Source organism: Lontra canadensis, unplaced genomic scaffold (genome assembly GCF_010015895.1).
Source record: "Lontra canadensis isolate GAN:19392208 unplaced genomic scaffold, GSC_riverotter_1.0 scaffold49, whole genome shotgun sequence".
NCBI lineage: Eukaryota > Metazoa > Chordata > Mammalia > Carnivora > Mustelidae > Lontra > Lontra canadensis.
The window spans coordinates 1,619,888-1,647,880 of NW_022631043.1; the positions used below are offsets into that span (position 1 = coordinate 1,619,888).

At 52.2% G+C, this 27,993-nt stretch overlaps 1 protein-coding gene across 3 annotated transcripts in view; it reads left to right on the plus strand.

The window, feature by feature from the left end:
- The window catches only part of AGO2 (argonaute RISC catalytic component 2), a 97,187-nt gene that overhangs the window by 36,128 nt on the left and 33,066 nt on the right, over nt 1-27,993 (plus strand). For 2 of the 3 annotated variants that reach the window (XM_032873474.1, XM_032873473.1), the window contains exons 2-3: nt 12,356-12,551; nt 27,485-27,605. In XM_032873474.1, coding sequence (XP_032729365.1) covers nt 12,356-12,551; nt 27,485-27,605 — 317 coding nt within the window. Of the gene's footprint in view, nt 1-12,355; nt 12,552-27,484; nt 27,606-27,993 lie in introns of those variants that run through there. The other variant, XM_032873475.1, reaches the window with a different exon arrangement.

Here is a 27,993-nt window from a genome sequence, read left to right on the forward strand (position 1 = left end):
TGCAGGTGTCTGCGTGTTTCAGGATAAAGGCCTCCATCTTGAGTTACTCCACCAAAGGGCACATGATCTTAAAAGATTTCTGGAATATACCTTCACGACCATTGAGCTCAAGAGAGTGATCATTTTTTCAAAGCTCTTGTAAATATCAGCTAGGCAAAAAAAAAAAAAAATTTACAGTTTTTATTCACATTTTTTGGACGGAGGGCTGGGCATGTTTTCTGTTTGTTGGCCACTAGTATTTCCTACACGTATTGTCAGCCATAGTCAGTGCCCACTTTCCTGTGGGAGTTTTAAATCTTTTGTAGTTTATTTTACTTTTTTTTTTTTTTTTTAAGATTTTATTTATTTGACAGAGAGAGTGCACGCAAGCAGGAGATGCAGAGGGGGAGGGAGAAGCCAGCTCTCTGCTGAGCGGGGAGCCCAGTGCGGGGCTTGATCCCAGGATCCTGGGATCATGACTTGAGCTGAAGGCAGAGGCTTAACCCACTGAGCCACCCACGTGCCCCAAAGCCTTCGTAATTTATATAAACTCTGTATATCCAGGTTTATATTTTCGCATTTGTGAACTTATTGTCATAAAATTTTCTGAATTTGTAGGGCAATTAGAGAAGCTTTAAAAATCTTACATAGTCAGATTCATCTTTGTGACCCCCGCATTTTGGTTCCAAGAATGAAAGCATTCTGACTCCCAGATTATAGAAGATTATTAAATTTTGAAGTATCTCTAAGGATGTCTTTGTTTCACTTAGAAATGTTAACTCTTACAATTTGTATCCGTTTGGAATTTGTTTTTGTGATAAAAGAGGTAAGGGAGCTCACCTTGCCTCTCCCTCAGCTGTCCCAAGGATTGTGCCAGCTGTCCCTTCTCTGCCATCCCACGACTGAAATGCCATCTCAGCCCACCTCGCACTGTCCTCACGGCCGCTCCTGCCGTCCCTCCTGATTCTCTGCCTGCCGTCTTCTGGGGTGAGGCCCCTGAGGACAGGGATGCCGTTGGTGCTCAGGAAATGTTGCAGGAGTGGAATCAGACAGAGTCAATGTACCGGGAATGCTTCGGGGGGGCTGGGCACACAGACCTCAGTCCCACGGCAGCTGTCACCATGCGCCGAGTGCTAATTGAGTGAACTTGGGGGTCCTGTGTTATTATGCACTGCTAGGTCACCCATCTCTTTAAAACATTCGTTTGACTTCATGGGGTGCCTGGGTGGCTCAGTGGGTTTAAAGCCTCTGCCTTCGGCTTGGGTCATGATCTCAGGCTCCTGGGATCGAGTCCTGCATCGGGCTCTTTGCTCAGTGGGGAGCCTGCTTCCTCCTCTCTCTCTGCCTGCCTCTCTGCCTACTTGTGATCTCTGTCTGTCAAATAAATAAATAAAATCTTTAAAAAAAGAAAAAAAAATTCGTCTGACTTCAATATACCCACTGTCTCCCAAGGACTTGAGTTCGCTTGGCCTGGCGGCAGGGCTCACATGGTCTGCTAGCAGCAAGACCTGGGCTGAGCCCAGCTGTCCCTGTCCCTTACCTGCCCGCTGTCCCATCTGTACCCTGGGGATCACCTGTGCCTGAGCCGGGGTGGGGAGTGGACGAGAAGGTGCATGTGGAGGTTTCTGTAGCAGGCCCGGCACACCAGGGGCCCCAATGCTTCCGCAGGCGTCTTGGGAGAGTGTGAACCAACCCCTGTGCCAGAAGGGGCAGTTCCACGGGTCCTGCTGCTGCCCAGAGATGTCCTTGGTAACTAAGAGGGATTTGTCACTGTCAAAGAGCACAAAATTCTGAATTTTCTGCTGAAGAGGGATGGGAACAGGAATGCGGTAGGTTAGATTCTTGTAAGCTTGGGGTGATGAAAAGAAGGATTTAGGTTCTTTGGTGAAGGAGATGGTCCTGAAGTACGGGAGATGTCCTGAGAGCTCTCTGTGAGGGAGGTTGGTCCATTCCATGGGCCATGCTGGCAGAGGGCCCCGCTGAAAGCAGTCTTTGCTCTGTGCTCTGCTGGCCTGGCACCGAGTCACCCCCCAGGGAGCCCCGAGCTCGTGTCTGGGAGGGTGGATGCGAGGATAGATGAGGAAGCGTCTGGAGCACACCCCGAGTCTCGGAGATGCTTGATAGATGTGGCTTCTTTCGTCGCAGCAGTGGAGATGGTGTGCGGGAGACCAAGGATGGTCTTTCCGGGACGCCTCGTGTTTGTGCCAGGAGATGCTTGACACTGAGTTACAAGGGAAGGTGTTTCTACTAAGCGTGTGACACTGAGATATTCTTTTACTCGTCTGTTCATTCATTCATTCATTCAACAGTTGCACAAAAGCAGACATAATCCCTGCCGTGGCATCACTTATGTTCTAGTGGGCGAGGCCGTTACTAGCCAGAGAATCACAGAATAAAGAGAAAGTCAGAAGTGGTGAGCGCCGTGGAGAAGCGTGAGGCAAATGCACCACGGGGTGGTCCATGTTTTCACGGAGCTTTTGAGACGGGCTTACGTCGCGTGGCGATGTCCTGTGACAAGCACGCGGGAGTGTTGGTCCACGGAGCGGAGCCCACGCGGGCAGTGCTCATGCCAGCCGCTGGGGTGACGCTTTGGTGGGAGGGAATATACACTTTACTAGTATTTAATTCTCCCTTGTATTTATTCCAGTTTTTGTCATACTGTGGACAGATGGGGCGGGTCAGAGGAGGTGTCTTTGACATGGGGGGAAAGTTTATTGAAACAATTTTTATGGGAAATTTTTCTATTTACAGATCACAGAGATGACTTTGGGGACCGTTTCTCAGAGAAATCGTGTTTTAAATGATGGCTGGAGGTTCACCAAAGCCTATTTAAAAATCCTTTGTGGGTGAAGTTCTTTGCGTTTGCAACGAAGATAAAGACCCGTCTTGTTAGTCACTGACTTGAGGGCAGTTGGGTGTGTGGCTCATAACCAGCCCTAGACTGTACGTATGTGTTATATATCCTTAGGCATGCGTATCGCTCACTGAAACGAGGTTAAAATATTTTTGGAGTATTACTCATTCAACCACAAAAGGTGACTGAGGCAGTTCAGTGGCAATCTTCCTGCCCGCTTGGCTTGCCGTCCCCCCCCGCCCCGCCTTGGGCACCTGCCAGGACCACGCCGTCACCTGGGAGCACCTGCCTTGCTCAGCCCCTTGCCCCCTCATCATCCCCGCCCCCCCACTGCCCCAGAGTGACTGGCTGCCCCCCTCTTCCCCCATTGCCTCCCAGGGCCACTTTTTTGGGTGTTGCCAAGAATCAGGCTACAACAGATTGGAATTTCCCAGAGGGTTTTTTTACCAAGAGAGGAAGAAATGAAAAGATTTACAGGAACTGTGGCCTGCATGAAGGTGACACATTTCTAGAGAACAGCTCTTGGACTCCATGGTTGGCTTCTTTCCCTGCAGAACTGTCCTCCACCCCCCCCCCTTGCCCTGGGAGCCTGCCTAGGGTTTTGTCTAGTTCTGTCTCTCCTCACCCTCCTTCAGAGTGGGAGGAGCTGAGCACACCTGCCCCAGGGTGAAGGGCAGTGGCTGTGGACACGCCCCCATGCTGGAGAAAGGGTCTCATCCGACGGTCTGTGTCGGCCTTGGGGTGTTTTCGGAACCCGCCGCCCTCCGGGCTAGCACCGAGTGTCCCCCTGAAGCTCCGGTGTGGGGCCAGCTGCGTCCTGAGCCCAGACGCCGGGTTCCGGTGTGCTGAACGCAGAGTTCTCCCGGCCATGATCATGCACACCTGCTGAGCCCCCGTCCCCCTCTGGGAACCGCCCCCCCACCGGTGCGGCCCCCTATGTCCCATTTTACTTTCCTCGCGCCCTCGCAGGTGTGGGAGCTCCCACGCCAAGGTGGGCTTCAGAGGTTGGGGTCGGGGGTGAGCGCTGGCCGTTAGAGAAGGTGACTGCGACTCAGACCACGGCCCGGCTGGGCTCGTCTCCTCTAGGCCATGCGGCTGAACCGGGTGTGGGAGCGGGAGCTCCCTGTCCTGGCATCGGCCAGACAGAACCCATCTCTCGGGGAGCTCGGGCGACGTTTGGTTTGGGGTTTTGGCTTCTTTTCCTGCCGGTCGGCTGGTCGGTCGCCCGGTCTAACCCTGTTTTGCACACAGTGTGGTTCTGTTTTCTCTCCAGCCGACGGGAGCACGTGTCCCTGTCTGCAGTCGTGACGCGTCGCTCTGAGGATGGCTCCATTCATCTCCCCAGAGGGGCTGCCACGGTTGTGTTCGGTGGAGTCCCGCTGGCTTGGGGGGCCGTAAGCCGTAGCGGCCTGTGTAGGCAACAGGTGAATGCGCTGAGTGGCCGTCTGTCTGTCCTGTTGTAGCCGGAGAGTGCTGGTCGGACGGCTTCTGCTCTCTGGTCTGGGCCCCGGGAGCCTTCAGAACCTGTCCTTTTCTAGCCCACGGTGAAAGCAAAGGTCCAGGAGACACACGGGCCTCGGCGCTGGTCCTACCCAGCCACTGCCCAGCCGGGGACCCTGACGAGTCACTCAGCCCCAAAGCTGCTGTTGCCTCTTCCAGGGAGGTCCAGAAGCCCGAAGGAGCTGATGCCCGGCCTGGCCCACATTGTGGCATAGGAGGCCTGGACGGCCTTGAGCTATTTCTGTCACTTTCTTTTGTCTTCATAATGTCTGGCTGATGCCCAGTATAGTGAAAACAGAATTCTAGAAGGAAACGGAGGGTACATGACATTGAATACCAATGCTCGCTTCGAGGCTCTGGAAGGAGCTTGACAATAGCTTCCTGGTGTTCGGGGGCACATCTTTGACCGTCCTGGTCCCGCTGAGACATGGGTGCAGGCGGGCTGGGCTCCCTTCCTGAAGGAACGCTGTGTTGCTGGCCCTACAGCCAGTACAGCGAGTGGCACGTCAGCCAGTTAATCCAGAGCCTGGACCAGTGGTCACCTGCCGGTCACCGGGGACCAGACTCTGTGTTAATTTAATGACTCTGTGAGCTACGTGTATCTTGAGGAACACTTAAGTCACCCAGGTGCTTTTGTTTTGGAAGATGCTGGGCTGCTAGTAAGATGTGGTGACAGGAGCCCTAGTGGGGATGGGAGCCCCAGGTTCCCCTCTCTGTGGGCTTCCTCCTCGGGCCCCTCCCCCAGGCGGAGCTCCCAGACCCTCCTGGAGCCAGGCTCACCCCAAGTCCGTGACTCAGAGCAGGTTTCGGGGGAAAGGGTGAGTTACTTTCTCCCCGCGGTTTCCAAGGTGACTGCTGGCCCCAAATTCGGCTGTTTATTATGTGTCATCAGTGGCCAGGGATGTTGCTCTTGGCCTGATGGTGGAAGCCGGCGCCGAGACGTTGGCGTTGGTCCTGGCTGTGAGGCACAGGGGCAGTGGCGGTGGGAGGAGGCCGGGTGTGGGGCCGAGGCTGCTCCGAGCCAGCGTCTCCCGCCAGAGTGCAGGCCACACGGGTTACGCGGGTTTGTTCGAATTCAGTTCCGTGTGCTTCGGTGTTTAGAAAACAGCAGAAACGAAGAGCTTCTCGGAACAGTGATGCTTGTCTGCTGTGGGCTTTCTGTGCTCGTCACAGAGAAACGTGCCTGGCGACTGCTCACTTCTTCCCCCCGATTTGCTTCTATGTGAATGGGCAGAGCTGTGGGGTCCTGAGACCGTGTACAGGTTTGGTCTTGGGACGCAGATGGGCCTCACGTTTTGAACACAAGGCCGTGCTGTCAGGCCTTAGCAGGTTTGTCTGATTTCGGATTCCCAGCGCCGAGCCCCTGCCTGGTAGGCAGCCTGTGCCGTGAGCCTGGTGAGCCGTTGTCATGGCAGCTGGTAACTCCTGAGCTCACATCACATCGCGGACAGGCGCTGGTGGGGCGGCCATGGAGACAGAAAGCCTGGTTTGCAGGCCTGCGGGGCGTGATGCTGCCTCCGGGGCCCTCCCTGTCTGAGGACCAGCTAACCGCCCACCCGTTAGACCACCACGAACCTGGGGGGGGGGGGGTGTCGGTTTGCGACATAATGGGGAACTGAGACGCCGTCTTCTCTGCTTAGAGATGAGGCCACCCCAGCCCCTTGGAGCACACGGTTCTCACGCACTTGGGATCATGAAGCCCTTTGTCAGGCTGGTCAAGGTTATGGGTAGAATAAGAATGTTTTTCAAGGCACAGGACAAGACACATAGGATGACGAGGAAAGCTGGTCATGTCGAAGTACAGTTAACAAAATAACAGAACAAATGTTACCACGTTTAGTGAGGGTCCAGCAGCCGGTCTAGTAAATACCATGATTTTGAAGTAGCAGTGAGTTTAAAGGTTTTTTACTTATTTGAGAGAGAGAGAGTGCACATGTACACACGAGCTGGGAGGGGCGTCAGGCACCCAACTGACTGAGCCCTCCAGTGCCCCCAAGTAGCAGTGGGTTTGAACCCATTAACTGCCACCATGTGGCAGGGGAGCCTTCTGTTTCCCTGTGTCCTGGTGTGTCCTCGTGTGCTTGGTTGTCCTTGTTCATGAGGGAAAGGAGCGATACATTTCACTTTGAGCTCAGCCCAAGTTCACAGGCCCTCCGAGTTGTTTGCGTGGCTTCTGGGCTGAGACCTCCTGGCTCGGGGGCGCTCCCTCTCCAGGGCCGGGGCTCTGTCGTCCGCAGGTGGTGGGCGTCTCACTCTCAGGGCCCTGGCTCCAGGGCACTTGGCCTGGTCGGTCCTGGTCCTAGGGACACCTGGTGGCAGGACTTGAACTTGAGGCCAGACGAGCTGCCCTGATGAAGGCTGCGGTAGGGGGGCAGGCAGGACAGAGCAGCAGGTGTTTGCCGCCTCCTGGCAGCTCCTGGGGCAGAGATGGGCCTTGGGCCTCACTTGTTTCTCAAGGAAGCCAGGACAGGAAAAAGAGAGAAACCACAGAACGCCACTGTAGACGGCTAGGGTGTGGGGAGCTGAGAAGTGGGGGGTCTGGCCTCCTGCACACATGTCTCCTGGGTCCTTTCGGTGGGCACGTGGATGGCTCCTGGCTGGGTACTGAGGCCAACAGACATGTGTCCTGGAAGGACACTCATCGTGTGGTCGCCTGGACCCCGGGAAGGGACTGACACGGAGCATAGTGGCTGAAGGGGCCCAGGGCACCCCAGAGGCCTGACTGGCTGTGTGGGGGAGCAGGAGACACAGCTCCCAAGCTGAGCCGTGAAGCGGTGGTGTGCCCATAGCCTAGAGGCCTCTGACATGTGGGTCACCGTAGCAGGGAGGGCAGAGATGCTGGGCGGTGGGGCCGGGCTGGGCAGGGCTTGGCGGCAGCCTCGGGGACGGTGCTCGTCCTGCATCCGGGCTCAGGACCCGGTTCCTGTCCGTGCACTGCTGCCTCTCACTCAGACCCTGTGCTCCAGGGGGCGGGGTCCATGCCTGGCCTGGGGTCAGATTCAGGACGTTAATGGGTCAGCAAGTCCTTCGTTCTAGAGGCTGGGAACCTGGAGCCTGAGCCAGCGAGGGGCGAGCATCGATCGGACAGTCTGTTATCCGTATGCGGGTAGAAGGGTGGCAGCGGCGGTCGGTGGCTGCGGGAGCCCCCGGTGGGTGCTGTGGAAGGCGGGGTCCCCCTCGTACGCTGAGCCCTCCGGCGGGCCCCCTGCTTCCGCTCCAAGGATGTAGGTAGAGATGTTCCTACGTGGGCCTTCAGCACAGCGTTTACTTTTTAAAGTGAATGTTTGGAAACCGCTGAAATGCATCGGCAGGAGACGGCTCGGTGAGTACGGCCGTCGGCGAAGATTCGTTGAGGAGAATTACGTAGTATGACGTTAGATAAAAGCCGTCAGGGATAAGTCTGCATGGATAAGTCTGCATGGTTGTGTCAGCACAAGCGCACACATTGTGTGTCGCGTGTGTGTGCAGAGACTGACTTTGAACAGGGATTACCTCTGGTGGCGTCACAGGCAACTTTTCTGTTCTCTGTATTTTTCCGTATCTTCTGTAATAAGTGTGTGTTTTGACATCAGAGAAACTGCACTGTATGAAAGCAGCCACCTGGTCCCTGTCCATCATCACAGGTGGGGAAGCGAGACCCACGTGTTCGGTAAGCAGTCACCCACGGAGGCCACTGTAGAAAGTGCTCTGTGACCTGTAGTTGAGTGAAGACAGGTGACCCGGACCCACAGGCTCTCAGTTATCTGGTACGTGGGAGAGCCTCTACAAGCCTTCACTCTCTGGTCACCCCACTTCTTGTCCTGTGTGTGCACCCCTTACTTAGGGGAGGGCTGGGACGGGAGTCCCACTCTGGCAAGGGGGCTGCGAGGAGATTGTGCGCAGGGCAGGTGTCACACAGCCTGCTCTGGGACCCTCCCATGAAAAAAGGTGGGTGACAGTCCCCGCCCTGAGACCTGGATTTCTTGGGGAGGAGAGCCCCGACCCGCAGAAGCCTTACTTAGAACACAGCGACAGGCTCGCTTTCCATGGTGCCTGTAAAAAAAAAAAAAAGAAAGGAAAAAAAAAACCAGCAAAACTTCCCAGTTGCCGTGACCCAGTCGCTCATACAGGAAGTCGGTTACTCATTCACTATGTTTCCCTTTCACTGATGGAGACGTGGCTCTAAAAATGGAATTTCTGAGCACGTGCGCTGAGTTACCAGCAGCAGTTCTGCAAACACTCATTGCCTGCGTTACCAGCTCCGGCTTACATGCTGGGGCTCCCCTGCCCTTGAAACGCGCTCTGGTCCGTGGTGCGACTCGTGGGTGCGTCGGGTCGGTGGTGGGCCAGGGACTGTGCTTGCCTCGGACCCGCCATTTCCCTCCCCCTGCTGAGGTCCCGTCCTGCGGTGACCATCCAGTGTTCCTGGATGAGGAAGGAGGGGTTGCCTTCCTATTCCCAAGGGTTTCGCCCCCCAGAGCAGCAGTCCGATGGCACGGACACAGTGGAAACACATTCCCAGCAGAGCCGTGTGCCGCGTGGCCAGGTGGGAGAGGGGGTGCACCTGCTGGGGCCGTGGGGCGGGGGCAGATGCAGGCCTGGGCGTCAGGCAGAGCTTTGAGCAGAGGGAAGCGGCGTGTCTGGGGTGGGGGGGAGAAGATGGGAGCACCTGGGGGGTGGGTAGGATTGCTGGGCCCGGCAAGGGTGGCGGTGTCGGCCCAGCTGGAGAGGACCTGGGGTCTTACCGCAGGGTCGGGTTTTGGGGCGAAGTCCCCACTGAGTCTCTCAGGGGCATCTTCTCTGGTGAAGCCCCCCAGATCCTCCTCGTGGGCTGTCCTGTATTCAGCAGATGTTGATGGTCCCTGAGGGGGGGAGGCTGAGCTGAGAACCATCCCCCATCTCCGCAGCACATGATGGCCAAGCTTGGGGGCAGTGGGCTTGGGGCATGGAGCGCCCCTCCCCGTTGCTCCCCGGTGTCTCAGCTTCTCTGTTCCTCCTGCGGCACGGGAGAGCGGGAAGGGTGCATGTGGCGAGTTGCTCTCTAGGCGACACTGGAATTAATTTTCCGAGTCATCTGTGTTGACCGTGAAGAAGGTGTGTGTGCTGGTCAGCATTTGGTTTTCATCTCAGAATATCATCTTCCCCTGGGGCCAAGAGCTGACACCCACGAGAGCGCCCCCGCCCGCCCGCCGCTCTGTCCCTTTTCCCGCGCTGCGCTGCCGCGTGGCCTGTGTGAGGTCCCCTCCGGGTCCCAGTCCTGCTTGTCTTAGCATTTTACCACTTCGGGATTGACTCTCCGTGAGGCATGAGTCCCAGATCTCCCCGAGGGCGAGGCTGGACCAGAGTCTTTATCCTCCTGTTAGGAGCATTTCCTTGGGGGGGGGGGGGCTGAAGCTGCCGGGACGGCCCCCTGCTCTGCTTGGGGCACGGTCAGGGCTTCGCTCGTGGTCGTGTACTCCGCACACCGGCCCAGAGCTCTCAGGATTTTCGGGTTAAAAGCTAGAAGCAAGGAAGAAATAGCTAGTGAAGTCACGTATTCCATGAACGTGTCGCCATTGTGTTTTCCTGCGGCTTTCATTGACACGGGTTAGTGACCCGGGCCATGGGCAGGTTCCCTTGTTTCCCGCGGCAGTTTTCTGGAAGTGGTGGCTATCACGGAGACAGGAGAAATGGGCTCAGCCAGAGAAATGGGCTGCAGGCACGTCTGTGGCAGTGGTTAGATTTTAGGACGGTAAACTCATCCCCATCTAGCTGGGGACAGATGGCTGCTGAGGGGCGGAAGGAAGCCTTGCTTCAGAAACGGGCACCCCAGCTCGCTGTTCCTCTCTGAGCCTTGGACGGCTTCCCTTTTCAGAGGCAACATCTTGGCTCCGTAGCTGTGATGCACAGTCAAGAAACATGTGAAAAGCACCGTGTAAACTGGAAAGCCCTTATTCGGTGTGGCTGGTGCTCTGGTTCCTGAAATGGGCCGTGTCTCTGTGGCTGGGCATTTCCTGGGGCACAGTTGTCAACTCGTGCGGTTCCACTGTGTTTCTGCGTTCTCAAGATGCGTCGTGTAGGTTAGGCTTCTGCCTAGGAGCAGGGACGGCGTGTGGGCAGACGGTGCAGTCCGCTCCTGGGCAGGGGCAGGGCCTGTGGGATCGCACGTAGCCTGTGCTTCCGAGGAGCAGACCCGCCCAGTCCTTCGCCCCGTGCATTCCCACGCTGCCTGGGAGGGGTCCCGGGGGCTGCCTGGGAGCACCGTTTATTTTTGTATCCTTCATCCTGGACGTTACCTAGCGCGGAAGGGGCACACGCGAGCTTGTTGAAGGGCTATGTGTGGTGTGCGAGTCCGTAAATATGGCATCTACGTCAGAGTTGCTCAGTGAGACAGACCTGAAGGGTTCCAGGTGGCACAACTCAGTGAGATTAATAACCTTTGAAGCATGTTTGTTTTCTCGTAGAAAGAAAACAAAACAAAAAGAGTAACTGAAGGGCTCTGAGTTTTTCTAGGTCAGAAATGCAGTAAAAACAGCTTAAATTATTCTTAGTAGCATACTTTTGTTTCCGGTAAATGTCAGCAGGGATTGAAGTACGTGGGATTTTTTCTTTCTTTCTTTCTTTTTTTTTTAATGAGGAGGATTTAAAAAAAAGACAAGCAAAAATTAAGAGTATTCTGTTATTGGAAAAATATTTAGTTGATTTCTTTTCCTAAGCCGCAGTTTGAACTTTACTAGAATTAGTGAAAATTTGCATTGGGGTGAAGTTTCTGTACTGTCTGTAGGGGAGGAGTACGCTCCTTGCTTAAGTGAATGACTTACCCGGCATGCGGGGGGGCCACCAGCGTGGGGTTCTTGGCCCCTTCAATTCTGTATGCATCATACCCCTTTGGCCTTGTCTCCTGAGAATTCGCACGGTCCCGTTTTCCCGGTCTCTGTCACATGCACAGACAGGGCAGCGATGTACAGACACGCACATGAGCAGTGAGTCGCTGCGGTGCATTTGAAGTCAAGAAGTGGCTTGACGTTGAGGCCCCTCCTTTGTGGAAATGTGCTGTTGGTCTGCGGAGAAGGGGGTGCGTTGTGGTTCCAGGGACAGGAGAGGTGGTGTGGGTAGTCACCTGAGCACAGCTGTCTGGAGCCCCTGGAGTGGGGGCTGGGGATAGGAAGTGGTGCCCCAGGCGAGCCGTGGCAGGGTGCCTGCGTGAGCCCCGCTGTGGGGAAGGCTCGGGTTTCTTGACTCTGGACGTTGCAGAAATCCTCGTCCCTGACTCTGGTGGTTCATGGTCAGGGACCCTGTCTGAGAGGCCTCCGCAGCCTTGCCTCACCTGTCTGAGCCTCAGTCTCCATAGTTACAACCGGAAGGAGGTTGACCAGATGTTTCTGGGCTCGTCTGGTCCATCGAGTGCTCTTAGACTCTAGGGCATGAAGGTGACCTTGCTCAAGTTGCCCGGGTCCGGCCGGGGAGACCGCCAAGTGGGCTTACAGCGCAGTGTAACGCGCGTGTCCTGGCGCTGTGAACACAGCAAGCCAGAGACAGGAGTAAGGGCCGTGACGAGTGAAGGCTGGTGCCCGGGATTGAGGAGGTCTGGGGGTGGCAGACGACAAGGCTGAGGCTGGACGGTGCTCGCCGGACGGCTGACAGTTGGAGCCTTGTCTGGGGCCAGCCACGGAGGCATGGGGACAGGGATGGCCTGGAGTGTAGAAAGTGGGTCAGCAGGGGGTGGGGGGTGCCTGGAAGTCAAGACCCCGTTAGGAAGCTTCCCTCACTGCCTGTGCACGGTGAAACGGGGCCTCGAGGGACAGAGGGTCCCTTGGGCCTGGCAGTTGAGGATGGGGCTTCTCTGGTGACGCAGACCTGGAGAGGGGTAGGGGCGGGAGAGGCAGGTTTTCCACGGAAACGTGGGAGCACAGGGAGGAGGAGGAAGGAACGCGTGTGTGGGGGGTGGCGTGTGACAGCGGGTCCGCGGGAGCTGGGAAGGGCGGGCCGCACGGTGGAGGCGGCGCACGAGCTCCGGGAAAGCCGCTGCTCCCTGGGTAACCCGCGTTCTCTTGGCCCTTCCAGTGCTCGCGCCTCCCGCGCCGCCGCCGCCGCCCATCCAAGGATATGCCTTCAAGCCTCCGCCTAGACCCGACTTCGGGACCTCCGGGAGAACAATCAAGTTACAGGCCAACTTCTTTGAAATGGACATTCCAAAAATTGACATCTATCATTACGAATTGGACATCAAGCCGGAGAAATGCCCAAGGAGAGTGAACAGGTATCTGTTGCTTCGCCCTTTACCGCTCGTGACTGATGTGCGTGGCTCTCCCTGCACACGGCAGGCCCTTCCCCGGAGCTTTCTGGTAATGTCTCGTGTATTTCATCGCATCTTGATACAGTTTAAGGGTGTAGGTCCTTGTTTGGACAAGCTCCTGTGCCCGCCCGTCAGCTGAGAACGTCTCCTCGTGCCCTCTGAATCAGTCCCAGCCCCGAGCCCCGTGCTCTGACCTGTGTCACCGTTGATCTGTTCCCTGCTGGGGGGAGGGGCCGGGACACAGAGGAGTCGCACAGCCTGTGAGGTGGCCTCCCCCACCTGCTCCTTCCACCAGCCGTGACGTCGTTGAGACGGACTCGTATTGTTGTGTGTATCAGTAGCCGAGGACGGTTTCATGATACGAGTATTTCATAGTTTCGTCATCCTCTTGTTGGATGCTTGGGCTGTCTGGGCTTTGCCATCATGAACAAAGCTGTTGAAGTCTTTTGTGGGGACACACGTTTTTGTTTCTCTTGGATGCAGGAGTGAAGTTGCCGGGACACAGGGGAGGTGCAGGCTTAGCGGCGTGAGAAACCGCGAAAGAGCTGTCCTGAGGGACAGCTGGGCCTTGTTCTCCCACCGTCCGGGCAAGGTTCTGGTTGTCCCGTGTCCTCAGTGTGTGGGACGGTCAGTCTTTGGGAGTTTTGAGGTTTCAGTGGTGTCTCATGGTTTCTCTTTGTGGTTTCAATTTCCATGTCCTGAGAGTGAGTTGAGCACTTTTCCTGTGCTCGTAGCTGTAATTCCGTTACATTTGCACATCACGTAGTATTTCTTTTTCTTTTCTTTTCTTTCTTTCTTTCTTTTTTTTAAAGATTTTATTTATTTATTTATTTGACAGACAGAGATCACAAGTAGGCAGAGAGGCAGACAGAGAGAGGGGAGGAAGCAGGCTCCCCGCTGAGCAGAGAGCCTGATGCGGGGCTCAATCCCAGCACCCTGGGACCATGACCTGAGCCGAAGGCAGAGGCTTAACCCACTGAGCCCCCCAGGTGCCCCTCTTTTTCTTTTTCTTTTTTTTTTTTTTAAGATTTTTATTTATTTATTAGAAAGAGAGCGAGAACATGAGTTGGGGGGCAGGGGCAGAGGGAGAAGCAGACTCCCTGCTGAGCAGGGAGTCCATCGCAGGACTCGATCCCAGGACTCCAGGATCCTGACCTTAACCGAAGACAGACGCCTCACCGACTGAGCCCCCCAGGTGCCCATCACATAGTATTTTCTAACAAAGTGTCTGTTAAAGCCCCTTCCTGCCTTGCGTCTTTGTTACTGGTCTGTTGGAGTCGGTAATATACTTGAGGTACAGGTCAGTGTTGGGCATGTTTCTGCCTGGTTTGAGGCTTGCCGTGGCAGTAAGTGGTGTCTCTTAATGAGCAGATTTTTATAATTTTGTTGACATCCAAGCTATAAAATGTTGAAAATTGTTATGATATTGTGTGTTCTCTCCAGGAAATCTTTGTCTGTCTGAAGAGAGCAAGGTATTCTTTTTTAAGAAGATTTTAAGAAGATTTTGGGTATATATATACACACACACATATATATGATTTCATTTATTATACATATGACTTATATATGTGTGTGTGTGTATATGATTTTATTTGAGAGAGCACACGAGTGTGCGACACTGTGCGAGAGTGCGCTCAGGCAGGGGGAGGAGCAGAGACAGAATTTCAAGCCGACTCTGGTTTGAGCTCAGGGCCTGACGCGGAGCTCGAGCTCATGACCCGTGAGATCATGGCCTGAGCCGAAACCAAGAGTTGGTGGCTTGACCTCCTGAGCCCCCAGGTGCCCTGGGCCGGTGTTTCTGTTCAGGCCTGTGGCCCATCTTGGACAAATGCTCGTGTGCTGGGAGGTTAGGGTCTGTTGAGAAGACTTTTCTTTCCCCATCGACTTACCTGGGTGCCTTTGGGGGAGAGGGTGACTCGGTTGATTTTCCCTGCTACCAGGAAGGCCCCCGGAATACTTTCTTGCGGTGGCTTTGAAAGTACAGATCAGTTAGGGAAAGCGGACGCCGTAGAATCTTCTGGTCCAAACATGGGGCTGCTGTCCCCATTGACTGGATCTACTTGAATTTCTTGCGGGACTTAATCTTCCTGTTCATCACAGACACCTTTCAGTTTATGCACTCTTAAGTTCCTTGTATTCTTTGATGTTAATATAAGTCGTATTCTAAATTTTCATTGTCCAGGAAGGAAGTTTTTCAGGAGTGACTGCTAACGAGTGATGACAAGTTTTCTAAACTCAGGCTGTGGTTCTCTAAGGGGGACAACCCCGTGAATATACCAAAACCATTTAGTTGTGCACTTTAAAGATGTTAAAGAGTTTTTCATTATTTTTTTAACAAAGGTCGTTTTCTTTCTTTCCAGTTTCTAATGCACGTTACTTATTTTTTTACTTTATTGCAGTGTCTAAGAAACCCAGTGTAAATAACATTGGATATATGTGGTAAAAACAGACATCCTTGCCTTGTTTTCACTCCTATGGGGGAATCATTCATGCCTGCACCTACAAAATATTCTGTTGGTTGTAGGATTTTCTTAGAGCCCCTTTAATAGGCTGAGGGAATTCTCTCCCTGATTTGCTGAGAAATGTCCTCATCATTAGGTTTTGAGTTCTGCCAAATGCTTTTTCTGCATCTGTTGGCATAATCAGGTAGTTTTTCTTCTTTTTTTTCCCCCCACCTCCTGTTTTATTTTTAAAGATTTATTTATTTGGGGGGTGGTGGAGGTAAGAGGGAGAGAGCATCTCAAGCAGACTCCATGCTGAGCACAGAGCCTGACGTGGGGCTTGATCCCACGACCCTGATGTCACGACCTGAGTCCAAACCAAGAGTTGGATGCTCAACCCACTGAGCCACCCAGGGGCCCCTTCCCATCTGCTATTAGGGAGGTATATTACACTGATTTTTTTTGTGTGTTGAATTAGCATGAATTTCTGTGAGTCATGATGTATTATTTTACCCACATCTTTTAGTCACAATTAGTTATTTTTATATATTACCAGACTTAATTTGTTAGCATTTTTTTTGGTCAATTTTTGTGTTTCTACTTCCGAGGAAATATTGACCTGTACTTCTCTTCTTAGGTTTTGATAGTAGGGGCTTGAGGCATTTTCCCGCAGGCTGGGAGGTGCTCCATCCTCCTCCAGATTCTGAAAGAGGAACTTAAAAGATGGGTGTAATTTCTTTCTTGAATGTGTGACTGAATTTGTCACTGAAATGACTCAGACCTTGACTTTTCTTGCTACTGTTTAATTTCTTTATCAGATACCGGGCTGTTCAGAATTTCCTGTCTCTTTTTGTGTCAGTCAGTTTGGTGGTTTGCATCTCTCAAGGAATCCCGTTCGTGTGCATTGTTGAGTTGACCGTCGAAAACGGTTCCTAGTGTCCCTTTCACGTGTGTGGGACCCACCAAGCAAACCCTGTTTGTGTCTTCTCTTTCCTTCATCGGTTTTGCGACGGGGTTGTCAATCACAGCCTTCTTTTCATAGAAACGGCTTTTTACTTTGATTTTTCTCTTTTGTGGATGCCCCCCGTCTGTTTTCTTTTCTCTGATCTTTATTCATTTTGAGGTTAGATCATCAAATTTCAACCTTCTTTCTTTTCCAGTCCATTTGTTTAAGGCTGTAGGTTTCCCTCTGTGCCTGGTTTTAGCTACAGCCCACCAGTTTTGATACATTTTAATTTTCATTCAAAGTATTCTCTCATTTTCCCTGTGAATTTCCTTTAATCCATGTTTTTTTGTTTTTAGAAATGTGTTCAAATTTTGGGGCACCTGGGTGGCTCAGTGGGTTAAGCCTCTGCGGCTCAGGTCATGATCTCAGGGTCCTGGGATCGAGCCCCACATCGAGCTCTCTGCTCAGCTGGGAGCCTGCTTCCCTTCCTCTCTCTGTCTCTGCCTGCCTCTCTGCCTGCTTGTCATCTCCCTCTGTCAAATAAATAAAAAATAAATAAAATTAAAAAAAAAAAGAAAGAAATGTGTTCAAATTTTAACTCTTCGGGGATTTTTTTTGATACCCTGTTGTCTTTGATTGCTAATTTAATTCTTTTATGGTTAAGACCATTCTCTTTAAGATTTGATTCTTTTGAAATGTATCTTAGGGCTCAGCATATGGTTGATCTTAAGTGTTGTTCAGACGCTGGAAAAGAAAGTGTCTCCTGAGTTTGGTGGGTCTGGGAATTTACGGCGAGTAGCCGGCGTCAGTGGTGCCGTCCCAATCCTTCACGCCCATTGTCATGGTTCTGTCCTGCTGTGACGCCGCATGGTCTGTCCCGCCCTTCCATACCGTTCTGATTTCATGTGTTTCGAAGCTCTCCTACCAGATACACACATTTATAGCTTTTTGTCTTCCATGATAAATTGACCCCTTTATCACTAGGACGTATTCTCCGTATATTGTAACTCTTCTGGTTTAAAAAGCCTTTTCTTGGGGCGCCTGGGGGGCTCAGTGGGTTAAGCCTCTGCCTTTGGCTCAGGTCATGATCCCAGGGTCCTGGATCGAGCCCTGCGTCAGGCTCTCTGCTCAGCGGGGAGCCTGCTCCCCCCCCATTCCCCCCTGCCCCCCCATCTGTTGTTCTGTCTACTTGTGGTCTCTGTCAAATAAATAAGTAAAATATTAAAATAAATAAATAAATAAAATAAGCCTTTTCTGCCTGGTTATCAGTACAGTCACAACCATTCCTAGCTTACTGTTTAGCTGGGGTGTAGCCTGTATGTACTTCCCCTGTCTACCTGTGTGTGTGTTTCAAGTATGTCCATTGTAGACAGCACAGGGACTTACTCTATTTCCGGATTTTAATGGGCGTGTTCAATTTGCGTAAATAAAATGTAAATGTACATTTAGTTATCTACAGTTGAGAGCCACCGTCCCACTGTTTTTTATTCTTTATTCTTGTTTCTCTTTTCCCTTCTCCCTTTGGGCTCATCAGACGTTCTTTATTCCATTGATTCCCTCGGCTAGTTTGTGCCTTTACCTCTTTTTGCTTTTCATGTGATCACTTTCCGCATTTCAGTCTGCACCTTGGAGTCACCAGTCGACTTGGTGTTAAGACTGTAACTTCGTATGAAATGTAGGAATTTCATAGTAGTGTAATTCTTTTGACCCATCTGTCGTTTTGCTGTTGTCATCATTTATTTTACTTCTGTATACATTATAAATTCCACGGTACGATGCTGTTGTTTTAAGGAAATTAAGAAAAGGGTCTGTTTACCCATATATGAACCATACCCAGTTCTCCGCTGATGCGTGTTTTCATCTGGCATCACTTCCGTTCAGCCTAAAGAATATCTGTTAGCCTTTCTTGTTCGGGTATGCCCATGAGGAGATGAATTCTTCTAGCACCTTTTGGAAATCTACAAATGTGTTCATTTCCTTCTTATTTTTGCAAGATATTTTTGCTGGATATAGAATTCTAAATTTACATTTTCCTCCCAACTCTTTAAAGTTGTCTTATATTGCCTTTTTTTTTTTTTTAAGATTTTATTTGTTTATTTGACAGAGTGAGATTACAAGTAGGCAGAGAGGCAGGCAGAGAGGCAGGGGGAAGCAGGCTCCCCGCTGAGCAGAGAGCCCGATGCGGCGCTCGATCCCAGGACCCTGAGATCATGACCTGAGCCGAAGGCAGAGGCTTAACCCACTGAGCCACCCAGGCGCCCCTCAGTTCTAGGTTTTGCATTTGGTTCTTTTTCATAGTTTATGTTCTCTGCTGAGACTCCCCATCTGTTCACTCATTGTCCCCATCTTTTTCTTAATGACCTTGAGTGTGCTTACAGTAATAGCGTACGTATCACAGACGTCCTTGTCTGCTCATTACAACATATGGCTCATTTCGGGATCCGTTTCTATCGACAGGTTTTTCCTTAGATTACTAACATCACCCTTTTTGCTTATTTACACACACAGTAAATTTTTGCCATTCCTGAACCTTATATACGTTACATTGAGGGAGTCTGGCTGTTGCTGTCTTCTCTGGTACCTTGTCCCACAAATTCCTGCCTCTTTGGCAGATCCAGATTCTGCCCCCCATCTCTTCAGTGCAACGAGACTGTGGCTCTCCGGTGCTCCTTTCCCCCCATGCTGTAGTTTGGAAACTGCTTCCAGGCCGAGTGGATGTGTGGCTAACCTCATGAGTTTTCCATGCCTCATTAGTCACAGTCTTAAGCTGCCTGTTTCAGTGCCAGAATTAGCTGTCCTCTATTTTCTCTAGTTTTGTAGTGAAGGTAGAAGGATATAAGTCCAATACTAATTACTTTGTCATAGTCAGAAACAGAATTCTCAGTTGCAGTTTGCAAACTCAGATTGGTTACCCAGTTTGTGCTGGTGCCTTATGAAGTGCTCTTTGCTGCCATATTTTTTTCCTGATTACAGTCTTTTTAAGAGAAAGAATGGGGGATTCATTTCCCTTATCTATAAAACTAAGCAGTTTGGGTATTTACCCCAAAGATACAGATGTAGTGAAACAAAGGGGCACGTGCACCCCAGTGTTCATAGCAGCAATGTCCACAGTAGCCAAACAGTGGAAGAAATGGAGATGCCCTTCAACAGATGAATGGATAAAGAAGATGTGGTCCGTATACACAGTGGGACGTTACTCAGCCATTAGAAAGGATGAATACCTACCCTTTACAACGACGGGTATGGAACTGAAGGGTATTATGCTAAGTGAAATAAGTCAGACAGAAAGACAATTGTCATAGCGGAAAGGAGGGAGAACTGAATGGAAAGGAATCAGAGAGGGAGACCAAACCATGAGAGACTCTTGACTATGGGAAACAAACTGAGGGTTGCCGGAGGGGAGGTGGCTGGGGAATGGGGTCACTGGGTGATGGGCGTGAAAGAAGGCACGTGATTGGTGAGCACTGGGTGTTATATGTAACTAATGAATCATTGAACACTGCGTCTGAAATTAATCATGTACTATTTGTTGGCTAATTGGATTTAAATTAAAAAAAAAAAACTATCTTAATGGAAAAAAAAAAAAAAACTAAACACTTGGATTTGCCCAGTGTGACCAATATGCATTGGTCCAGGCTCCTTATTTTTAAATTTTTTAAGTAGGCTCCATGCCCAGTGTAGGGCTTGAACTCATAATCCTGACATTTAGAGTGAGTTGGGTGCTCTACCAGTTGAGCCCACCCAGGGTCCCGGGCCAGGTTCTTCAGAAGGTGATTTAGTGGGAGTATTAAAATAAAGAGGGCGCATGCCTTTTGATCCGCCAGGTCTACCACCGAGTGTCTGTCCCAAAGAGACAGCACGTGACAATGACATGAGAACCTTGAAAATATACACTTACGAAAAACACGTGTCTCTGAAGAAAACCGTTGGGGACAGCTGGTTTCAGCAGCTTCTTCAGTGACGGTCTTCCAGTTGGAAGCGCTGTGAGACTGTCCACCAGTGGCCGTGTCTGATGCCGAGCTCCCTAAGCCAGATACCTGTGTGGGCCTGTGATTGAGATGCACTCTGAGAGGTGGGGGAAGGCACGGAGAAGCCGCACATTTTCTGGGCTTTTTATTGGTGCGATGGCAGTTGGGCTCCTTTCGAACAAGATTGGGGGGGTATTGGTTTATTTTGTTTTATTTTTTTTCGTGAAGGAGACATGACTCAGGCTTTGTCATCTGGCAACAGAAACAGGCTGTTGGGGATTAAAATTTGATGTCTTTACCTGAGTGTACTGCCACATCCTTGTAGTTCCATCGACATGGTTCTAAAGTGACCCAATGTTTGGAAATTCCCTCAAGTCAAACAGTAAGTAATAAAGATGGGGTTTGAGCTGCATTTCTGTGGCCATGGCCAGCCCACTTACTAGCATGCCTGCTTCTCCCCTGGGTTTTGAGCCAGGCTGGGAACTCCGGCCTAGTGAGATGTGTGAGCGTTCAGGAGTCTTTATTTTACTGTGACTCGTGATGGACTCTGGCTAAGGTCCAATCTCAAAATTGTTATCCATCAAAATAGCATAGAAAGATGTTGGAAGTAAAGTTTTCCTGTTACCAGAACCCACCTGCTGGCACTCTGGGTTAATCCCTCCCTCTCCCAACTTTGCCGGCAGCCTGACCAGCCACATTTACGAAACCCCCACTTGTGAGGTGGGTGCTGTGCCAGCGGGGGTGCAGCGTGGGCAAGAGAGACATAGTCCGTGCCCCTTGGGGGAAGAGAGTCCCGCCGGCATCTGGTGGTCCTTGGAGCCCGAGCTGCTGCTGGAGGGAGGGTCTGGGTGGATTGAAGACAGAGAAAGCACAGAGCTCGCTGTGCTCTGTCCCCTGCGAGTGACAGGCAAGACAGTCCTTAACATCCCATCTCCTTACCTGTTTCTCCTTTCACGCTGCAACCTCTGTTACGGCAAGGACAGTGTATTAACTCTGAGTTCCCAAAACCTTGTGCAGTGCCCATGGTGGATGGTAGTAAGTTCAACCCTGAAGCTTTGGTGCAAAGCTGAGTGAAAACTGCCATCTGTATCCTGTGTGATGCGTCACTATGAGTCCTTGCTAGTGTGCCTTCCATCTCGGGCCACACCCTCCGTCACCGTGCACCACCAAGTGGCTGCTGTGGGAGGGATTCAGTATAAGGTGAGGTACCTCTTCTCCAGACGCTTCCGCTATCACTGTGGGCACAGAGATGGTCTCACAGAGTAGCCAGAGCACAGCACTGGGCCAGGGTGTGTGGGCCTTGCCGCCGGCACTGGGAAACCTTGGCAGTGGGTCAGAATTAGCAGCACTCTGCTCAGAGCATGGCGAGCAAGACGGCATGCTTCTTGCCTTCTGACCGTCCTGTCCTTGTTCCTCTCCAGCTCTGTCAAGAGAACACTGCAGGAGTGACCCCTCTGCGGCCCCGGGGATGGGGGTGGGGGTGGGGGTACAATGTGGCTGTGCTGTTTGCGGCCTGCTGTTTACCTTGGGCGCTGCCCTCTGGAGGGGTCCCTTGGTCAAGACTTTTGAGGACAGTCCATACATTAAAGTGAAAATAGTATGTGTATGTATCCTTTCTTCTAAGTATTTATCCCAAAGAGAGATGTACGAGGATGTCTCACATTGTGATGGAAAGAAAGAGAAGCCATCCCAATGTCAGTCAGGAGGGATGGTTAAGTGAGTTCTGCATAGTACCACACAGCTGTAGACAAGTGACACTGTAGACAACAGTGACGCGACGCGGAGCTCCCAGTCTGGAAGCACACACAGCCAGGTTGTAAGTGGTTGGTTAATATGAGTCAGAGCACGTGGTACAATAATGTGTCTCTTTCTAGACTTGATGGCCACTTTGTATCCAGTGACAAGGGCCTGTCAGAGACCCGTAGAGAGGGAACACAGCAAGCACCAGACCATGTGTTTGATGCCATATGTCTGAAAAAGAATGGTACATTGTATTTCTTTTTATGTACCTAGGTATTTCTGTAAATGCACAGATTTGAAAATGAACAAATCACTTCCGTGAAGGGGCTTGAGATGAGGAGGTGGTCTAGGCAGATTTGCAGCATTATCTGTATTTGAAATTGACAGTGAAGATGTCCTAAAACGCAAAACCTGTGTAGTTAGGAATCAAGAAAAGACTGCCGTGCGCGCGACAGCGGGGGGCGGGAATCTTTTGCAGACTCCCCACCAAGTGCCAGACTTAATCTCACAAGCCTGAGATCGTGACCTGACCCAGAGTCAAGAGTGGGCTGCTTAACTGACTGAGCCCCCCGGGGGCCCCAAGACTGCATTTTTTTTTTTTTTTAAGAGAAAACTTGCCCAGAATTATGGCAAAAGGATTAACAAGCAAATGGGGAGTGTGCCAGCCTGTTTGGCTCAGCAAACGTGTTCCGGATACTGCCAGGCGGTCTCGCATCTTGCTGCTGGCACTTAGTAGCATGTGGCTGCGTGTGTCTGCGTCCTTGGGCATCAGTGGCGAGGGTGGTGGCCACCTCTGAGGCTGTGTGAGGGCTGAGTGGGTCGTGCGTGTGTCGTGCCCAGCAGACATCTTACTACAGGGACCATTCTGTAAGGGACGAGCCCGTTAGGCGTCTGCAGAGTGAGCACAGATCGTCTTTAGGGGCTGTTGCCTTCTGAGTGATGTCAGGAGCGTAGCCCCAGGTTTATGCTTAGTTGGGGTGTCTGTCCTGGGAGCCAGACTCATGTAGTCCAGGACCAGACACAGTAGGAAGGCTGAACACGGGGACCCAAGTCGCACGTCCCCAGGTGGCTCTGCTGAGAAGTGTTCCAGCAGTTGCCAAGGAGTGGCTAGTCAAGCGGGTCCCTGGGACTCGTGTTTAATGGGGGCAGACCTACCCCTGAGGCATCAGGCAGTCGTGGAGACGGACGGTGGTGACGGTTACACAGCAGCGTGAACATCCATCGCGCTACCGAGCCGTGCGTGTAACAGGGACTGAAATGGAAGTTATTTTTTGGGGTTTTGGGTTTTGTTTTGTTAGTGTTTTTTGGTTTCTTGCTTGTCTCTTTTGTTTTTTGTTTTTTTGTTTTTGTGGGAAGCAAAGCCAAGTTCATTGAGCGATAGTACAAAACTCCCCAAGAGGGCGGAGAGCTGAGAAGGTGGTCCTGAACTGGCAAGTTTTATGCTCCTCTGTTTCCCGCTGTTAGAACAGAGAGAGACCGAGAAGCAGGAAGGAAGGAAGGTGAGTGAGTCACCGGCAAGCCAGAGGGAGCCGGTCCGTGTTAATGAAGGGAAGGGACTCGGTGTTTTACAGTGAGTGGGCGTCCTGTCCTCGAAATGAAGTGGTACCGTCCCTGTTTATGTTTTGCCCAGATTGTACAAGGTGACAGCACCTTCCCTGCCGTGAGAGTCAGCCACCGAGGTGTGGGAGGGAGCAGAGCAGGGGGGATAATTGGGGTCTTCTCTCGTCCGTGTGGTGGCCAAGGTTCTGGACGACTGGTCCCCCACACAGGGCTCCTTGGTAGCACGTCAGGATGACTCACTCCCGCAACGGTTGAACAGCTTCCTTCTTTCCCCAAATATTTACTGAGCCCCGGCTGGGCACCACACTCGGCCAGGCCCTGGCAGTTCGGAGCCGCAGGGTGTGACTCCGGCCACAGAAGAGCCCACTGTTCGGTACGTGAGTGGCGCTGTCGTGCCCGGTGTTGGATTCAATATAGGGTAGCAAGCGTTCATGGAGACCGAAGTTTCACGTGGCTCGGGCTTCTACCGAGGGCCAAGAACGCTGGATCCCGTCCCTTCCCTCGCGGCCCTGGGGCGTGAGACGGGGCTTCCTGGGTTTAATGATCGACCTTGCCCACGAGCTCCTGCCCTGCCCCACACCTGCCCGAGAGCAGGAACGGATGAATGAGCGAGTGAGTGAACAGAGACTCGGTAACGGGGGCAAGTGTGTGCGTGCGTTTCTGTGTGTTTGTGGATATCTGCTGTGTGCGGGGCCCTGGAGTTCCACGGAGAGGAGGCAGGGCCTCTGCACCTGCCTGCAGGTTCGTCTGGGTTTTCAACAAGCACAGCACTAAGGTCCACCAGTAACGGGGTTTTTCCTCTTTACAGTCCTTCTCCGTTCTTACCCTTCTGTGCTGCCTGTGGTCTGTGGCCCCGCTTTGGACGTGAATCTCGGAGCACTTCGCCAGATGAAGAACTTTCCCATCTGTCCTAGTTTGCTAACTTAAAAAAAAATTGTGAACGTGTGTTGAATTTTAGTCATGCTTTTCCTACATCTTTGAGGTAATCATAATTAAAACCCTTTTTACATTTTGATTTTTAAAACATAAATTTATTGAGATACATTTACATACAACAAAATGCATCCCTTTTTCGTTTTGAGTTAGTGAGCTTTAAAAACCCGTGCATACACGTGGAACAGCCACCTTGATCGAGGTGTGGGATGTTCTGACTCCCCCAGAGCTCCCCCTGCCCCTTTCAGCGAGTTCCCCATCCCGTGTCTGGAGGCGACCATTGACGTGCCTTCGAGAGAGTCTCCTACAAACGTAATCTTGTGGTAGTGCCGTCTGGTATCATTCTCCTTCCCAGGCATATTTCTAACCCGCAGCCAGCGTGTTGGCACTAGCAGTGCCCACGGTGTCCCGTCGTAACCTTGGGCCCTGATTCGTCTCTTCACCAGTTGACGGACATATGACTTGGTTCCAGCGTGGGACTGTGACACACATTTGCATTCGAGCGTTGACGTAGTTGTGTGTCTTCCTCTCTCTTCTGTGACTGGGTTACGAGGTGGCGTGGTGCATGTACACTGACCTTTCTGAGAAGCGGCCAGCTTTCCCCCCACAGAGTGGCTGGGCTGTTGTACGGTTCACAGCAGCCCCGGGCAGATCCGTGGAGCGGTCTGGCCTTCACCGAGCCGGTCTGGGTGGTCTGTCGCGGTAGACCCAGCGGGTGCGTGGTGGGCTCTGCCGCTGGTTTTGTGAACATTTTCCTCTTGACCAACGAGGGACGTCTTTCCGTGCACTTATTGGCCATTTCCGTAGCAGCTTTTCTAATGTGTCTGTTCTTGGCCTTGCACGCTGTTTAAGGTTCGCTTGTTTGTCTTACTGAGTTATGAGAATTTTTAAAACACGCTGTGCGTGCGTGTCCTCTGTCAGACACCTGTGTGTGTTTCTCGAATATTTACTCCTGGTGTCTTGTCTTTTCTTTTTTGTAACTGTAGCTTTTAAAGAGTGAAAGTTTTAATTTTGATGATGTTTTTGAATTTATTTTTATTTTCTTTTTTATTTTCTTGCAGTTCATGCTGTTTGTGTTCTAAGAAATCTCTGTCTGTCCCCAGGGTCATTAGAGACTTTTTCTCCTGGGTTTTCTTCCGGATGTGTTGTAGCTGTAGACTTTTATGTGGTGCGTGTCATACAGTTTGTGTTGGTTACTTTTGTCTCGTTAGGTCCAACCTTTCATTCCTGACATCCGCCCGGCATGGACTCAGTGTCATTTTTCACAAGTCGCTGGACTCAGCTTGTTAATACAGTGGACCCTGGACAGCATGGCTTGAACCGCACATGTCCACTTACATGTGGGGTTTTTTTTTTTTTCCCAATAAATGAGGTACTGAAAGTAATTGTATTTTCTTCTCCTCGTGATTTTCTTAATGACATTTTCTTCTCTCTGGCTCACTTTATTATAAGAATACAGCCTACAGTATAGACAGTATACGAAATGCGTGCTGACCAGCCTCGACCCACGGTCGGTCGATAGCCACCGTGCGCAGGTACGTCGGGGGGGTTTGGCGCCCCGCCCCTGGTCACCTGCACTTCATTTCTCCATCCATGTTCATTGGTGACATTAGCCCATGGTCCTCTGTCTTCCGCCCAGAATAAACTTGAGTAAGTCAAACGATTTGCTCTTCAGGTGTGAGTGGAACTCTCCATACGGCTGTCCGGAACTTGAGTGGACAGGGACTCCTTGACCGAGAAGAGGGGGTCTTCAACGCTTGGAGAGCGGTGGTCTGGAGACCACCTCTCTCTGACGATGGCCCAGAGCAGTATGTGGAGATGCGGGAGAGAGACTGCACGGTGGCTACAGGGCCGGGCCGTCAGGGACGCACTGTCGTCTCCCATAGGAGTCAGAGGCCTGGTGCGTTCTTGGTGGAACTATCAGAGAAGATGCCCAAAGGCTCTTTTTGCCCCGGGGATCACTTAGGCGCCTGGTATTCGGGCAGGGTTGGCTGGATCCCTGGAGGCTGGGCAAAGCCGGTCTGAATAAGGAAAGCCTTCGTAGGCCAGCTGTCCTCGTATTCTGGCAACGGAATGGAATGAATTCTTGCTTCCTGAGAGATGACCAAAGCTCTGTCCCAGAGAAAGATCCTTAGAACTAGGCTGAGTTCAGATCTCCCCTGCTGAGGGCAGTTTCTCCGATGTCCTCTCCCTCCCCTCACTCTGCTGCTGGAGTCGCCCTCGCTCCCACATCCCCTGAGCTGCTGACGGTGACTGAGATGTGGAGCCTGTCCCAGGCCGGTATCACGGCCTTTCCTGTCTGTATTTTATGAGGCACTAGTGTGTAAGAAGAGTCACGTATTTGGGGAGTTAAAGCAGAAAGCCTCAAAACCACCCTGAAATGCCAACAGAGGGTGCTGAGTGGGGCGCTTTGGGAGCAAACCTGGGGTGGGGTGTCGCTCTCCCATGAGAATGAGCCGGCAGGACATTTGAGCTGTCTCTGGCCAGTCAGTGTGTTTCTGTGCGTCTTTCTGCTGTGGACGGCGAGGTACAGCGGGCAAGGGGGGCCACAGGTCAGTGCTTCCAGAGCCCCGCAACAGAGAGGTTCCTGTGTGTTCGCAGGACTTCTGCCACTGTGAAGCCCGGGGAACGCACGGCACCGGCGTCTGAGTGCTGGTCGCAACAAAGACCCTGTTTCGTGCTCATGGCCGTGCAGGTCATGACTGTCCCAGTCGGGTCAGGCTGCCGCTGGGCTTTCAGGCTAGGTTAGGGTGTTTGTTCTGGGGCCCAGACTGAAAGGGTAGCGGCACCCAGGGTGCATGCTTACAGCTGATCCCAGGAGTACCAAAGGCCAAGCCAGTCACACAGACCTTGGGAACACTTTGGCGTGGGGCATCTTTGGACTTTGCAGTGACAGAGCAAGAGCATGGCCAAGCCAGTCCCCCTGTGTCGACCAGGGAGGGGTGGGGTCCGCTCTCGTGGCAGGTCCTGGAGAGTGTCCTGCAAGTCACCCGCAGAGCACGTGGTGTCGGGACCCCCAGCTTGGGGAACGGGACCCCCAGGAAGTTCAGGGTGCATGTGTCATCTGCCAGGCGTAGTGCGCACGGTGCCCAGTGTGGGACGGCGCTCCCGTGTCCGACTGACCGAGAGTGAGCGTCTACCCACCAGAGGCCCTGACGGGAGTCCGTACAGAAAAGTGTGAAAGTTGTCGCGCTGAAAGGAGCCACAGGTCTTACCAAATTGCTCATAGACCGGTGTTAGAGGACTGTCGTCCTTGCATGCGTTTCTCTGATTTTATTGACATTTTGCCTGAATTCTGTCCTGTTTCAGGGAAATAGTGGAACATATGGTCCAGCACTTTAAAACACAGATCTTCGGGGATCGGAAACCAGTGTTTGATGGAAGAAAGAATCTGTACACAGCAATGCCCCTTCCGATCGGGAGGGATAAGGTACGTTTATGGGCATGAGTTTGTGTCAGACGACGTGCAATGAAGTAAAATTCAAACATGTTGTCACTTGATCAATCACCTGGGAGGAAGGGGTGGCCGGTTGCTGGGTGTTTCACCCTGAGACCCGGAGAAATGTCCTTCCCCGTGTTGTGCTCTCCTTGGGTCGGGGAGGGTTGGCCAGGTGCAGAGACAGGAGCCGAGAGCTTCGCGGAGCTACACACACACCCTGCACACGCAGGCGCGGCGCCCTCAGACCGGAGCCCAGATCGCATGGCGGGACCGCAGAGACCTGTGGAGAGCACGTGCATGGGGCCGGGATGTGCGTGATGGTGGCGGTGGGACCCAGGCAGCCAGTGTTCTCCTGCATGATAATCACTGATCATTAATC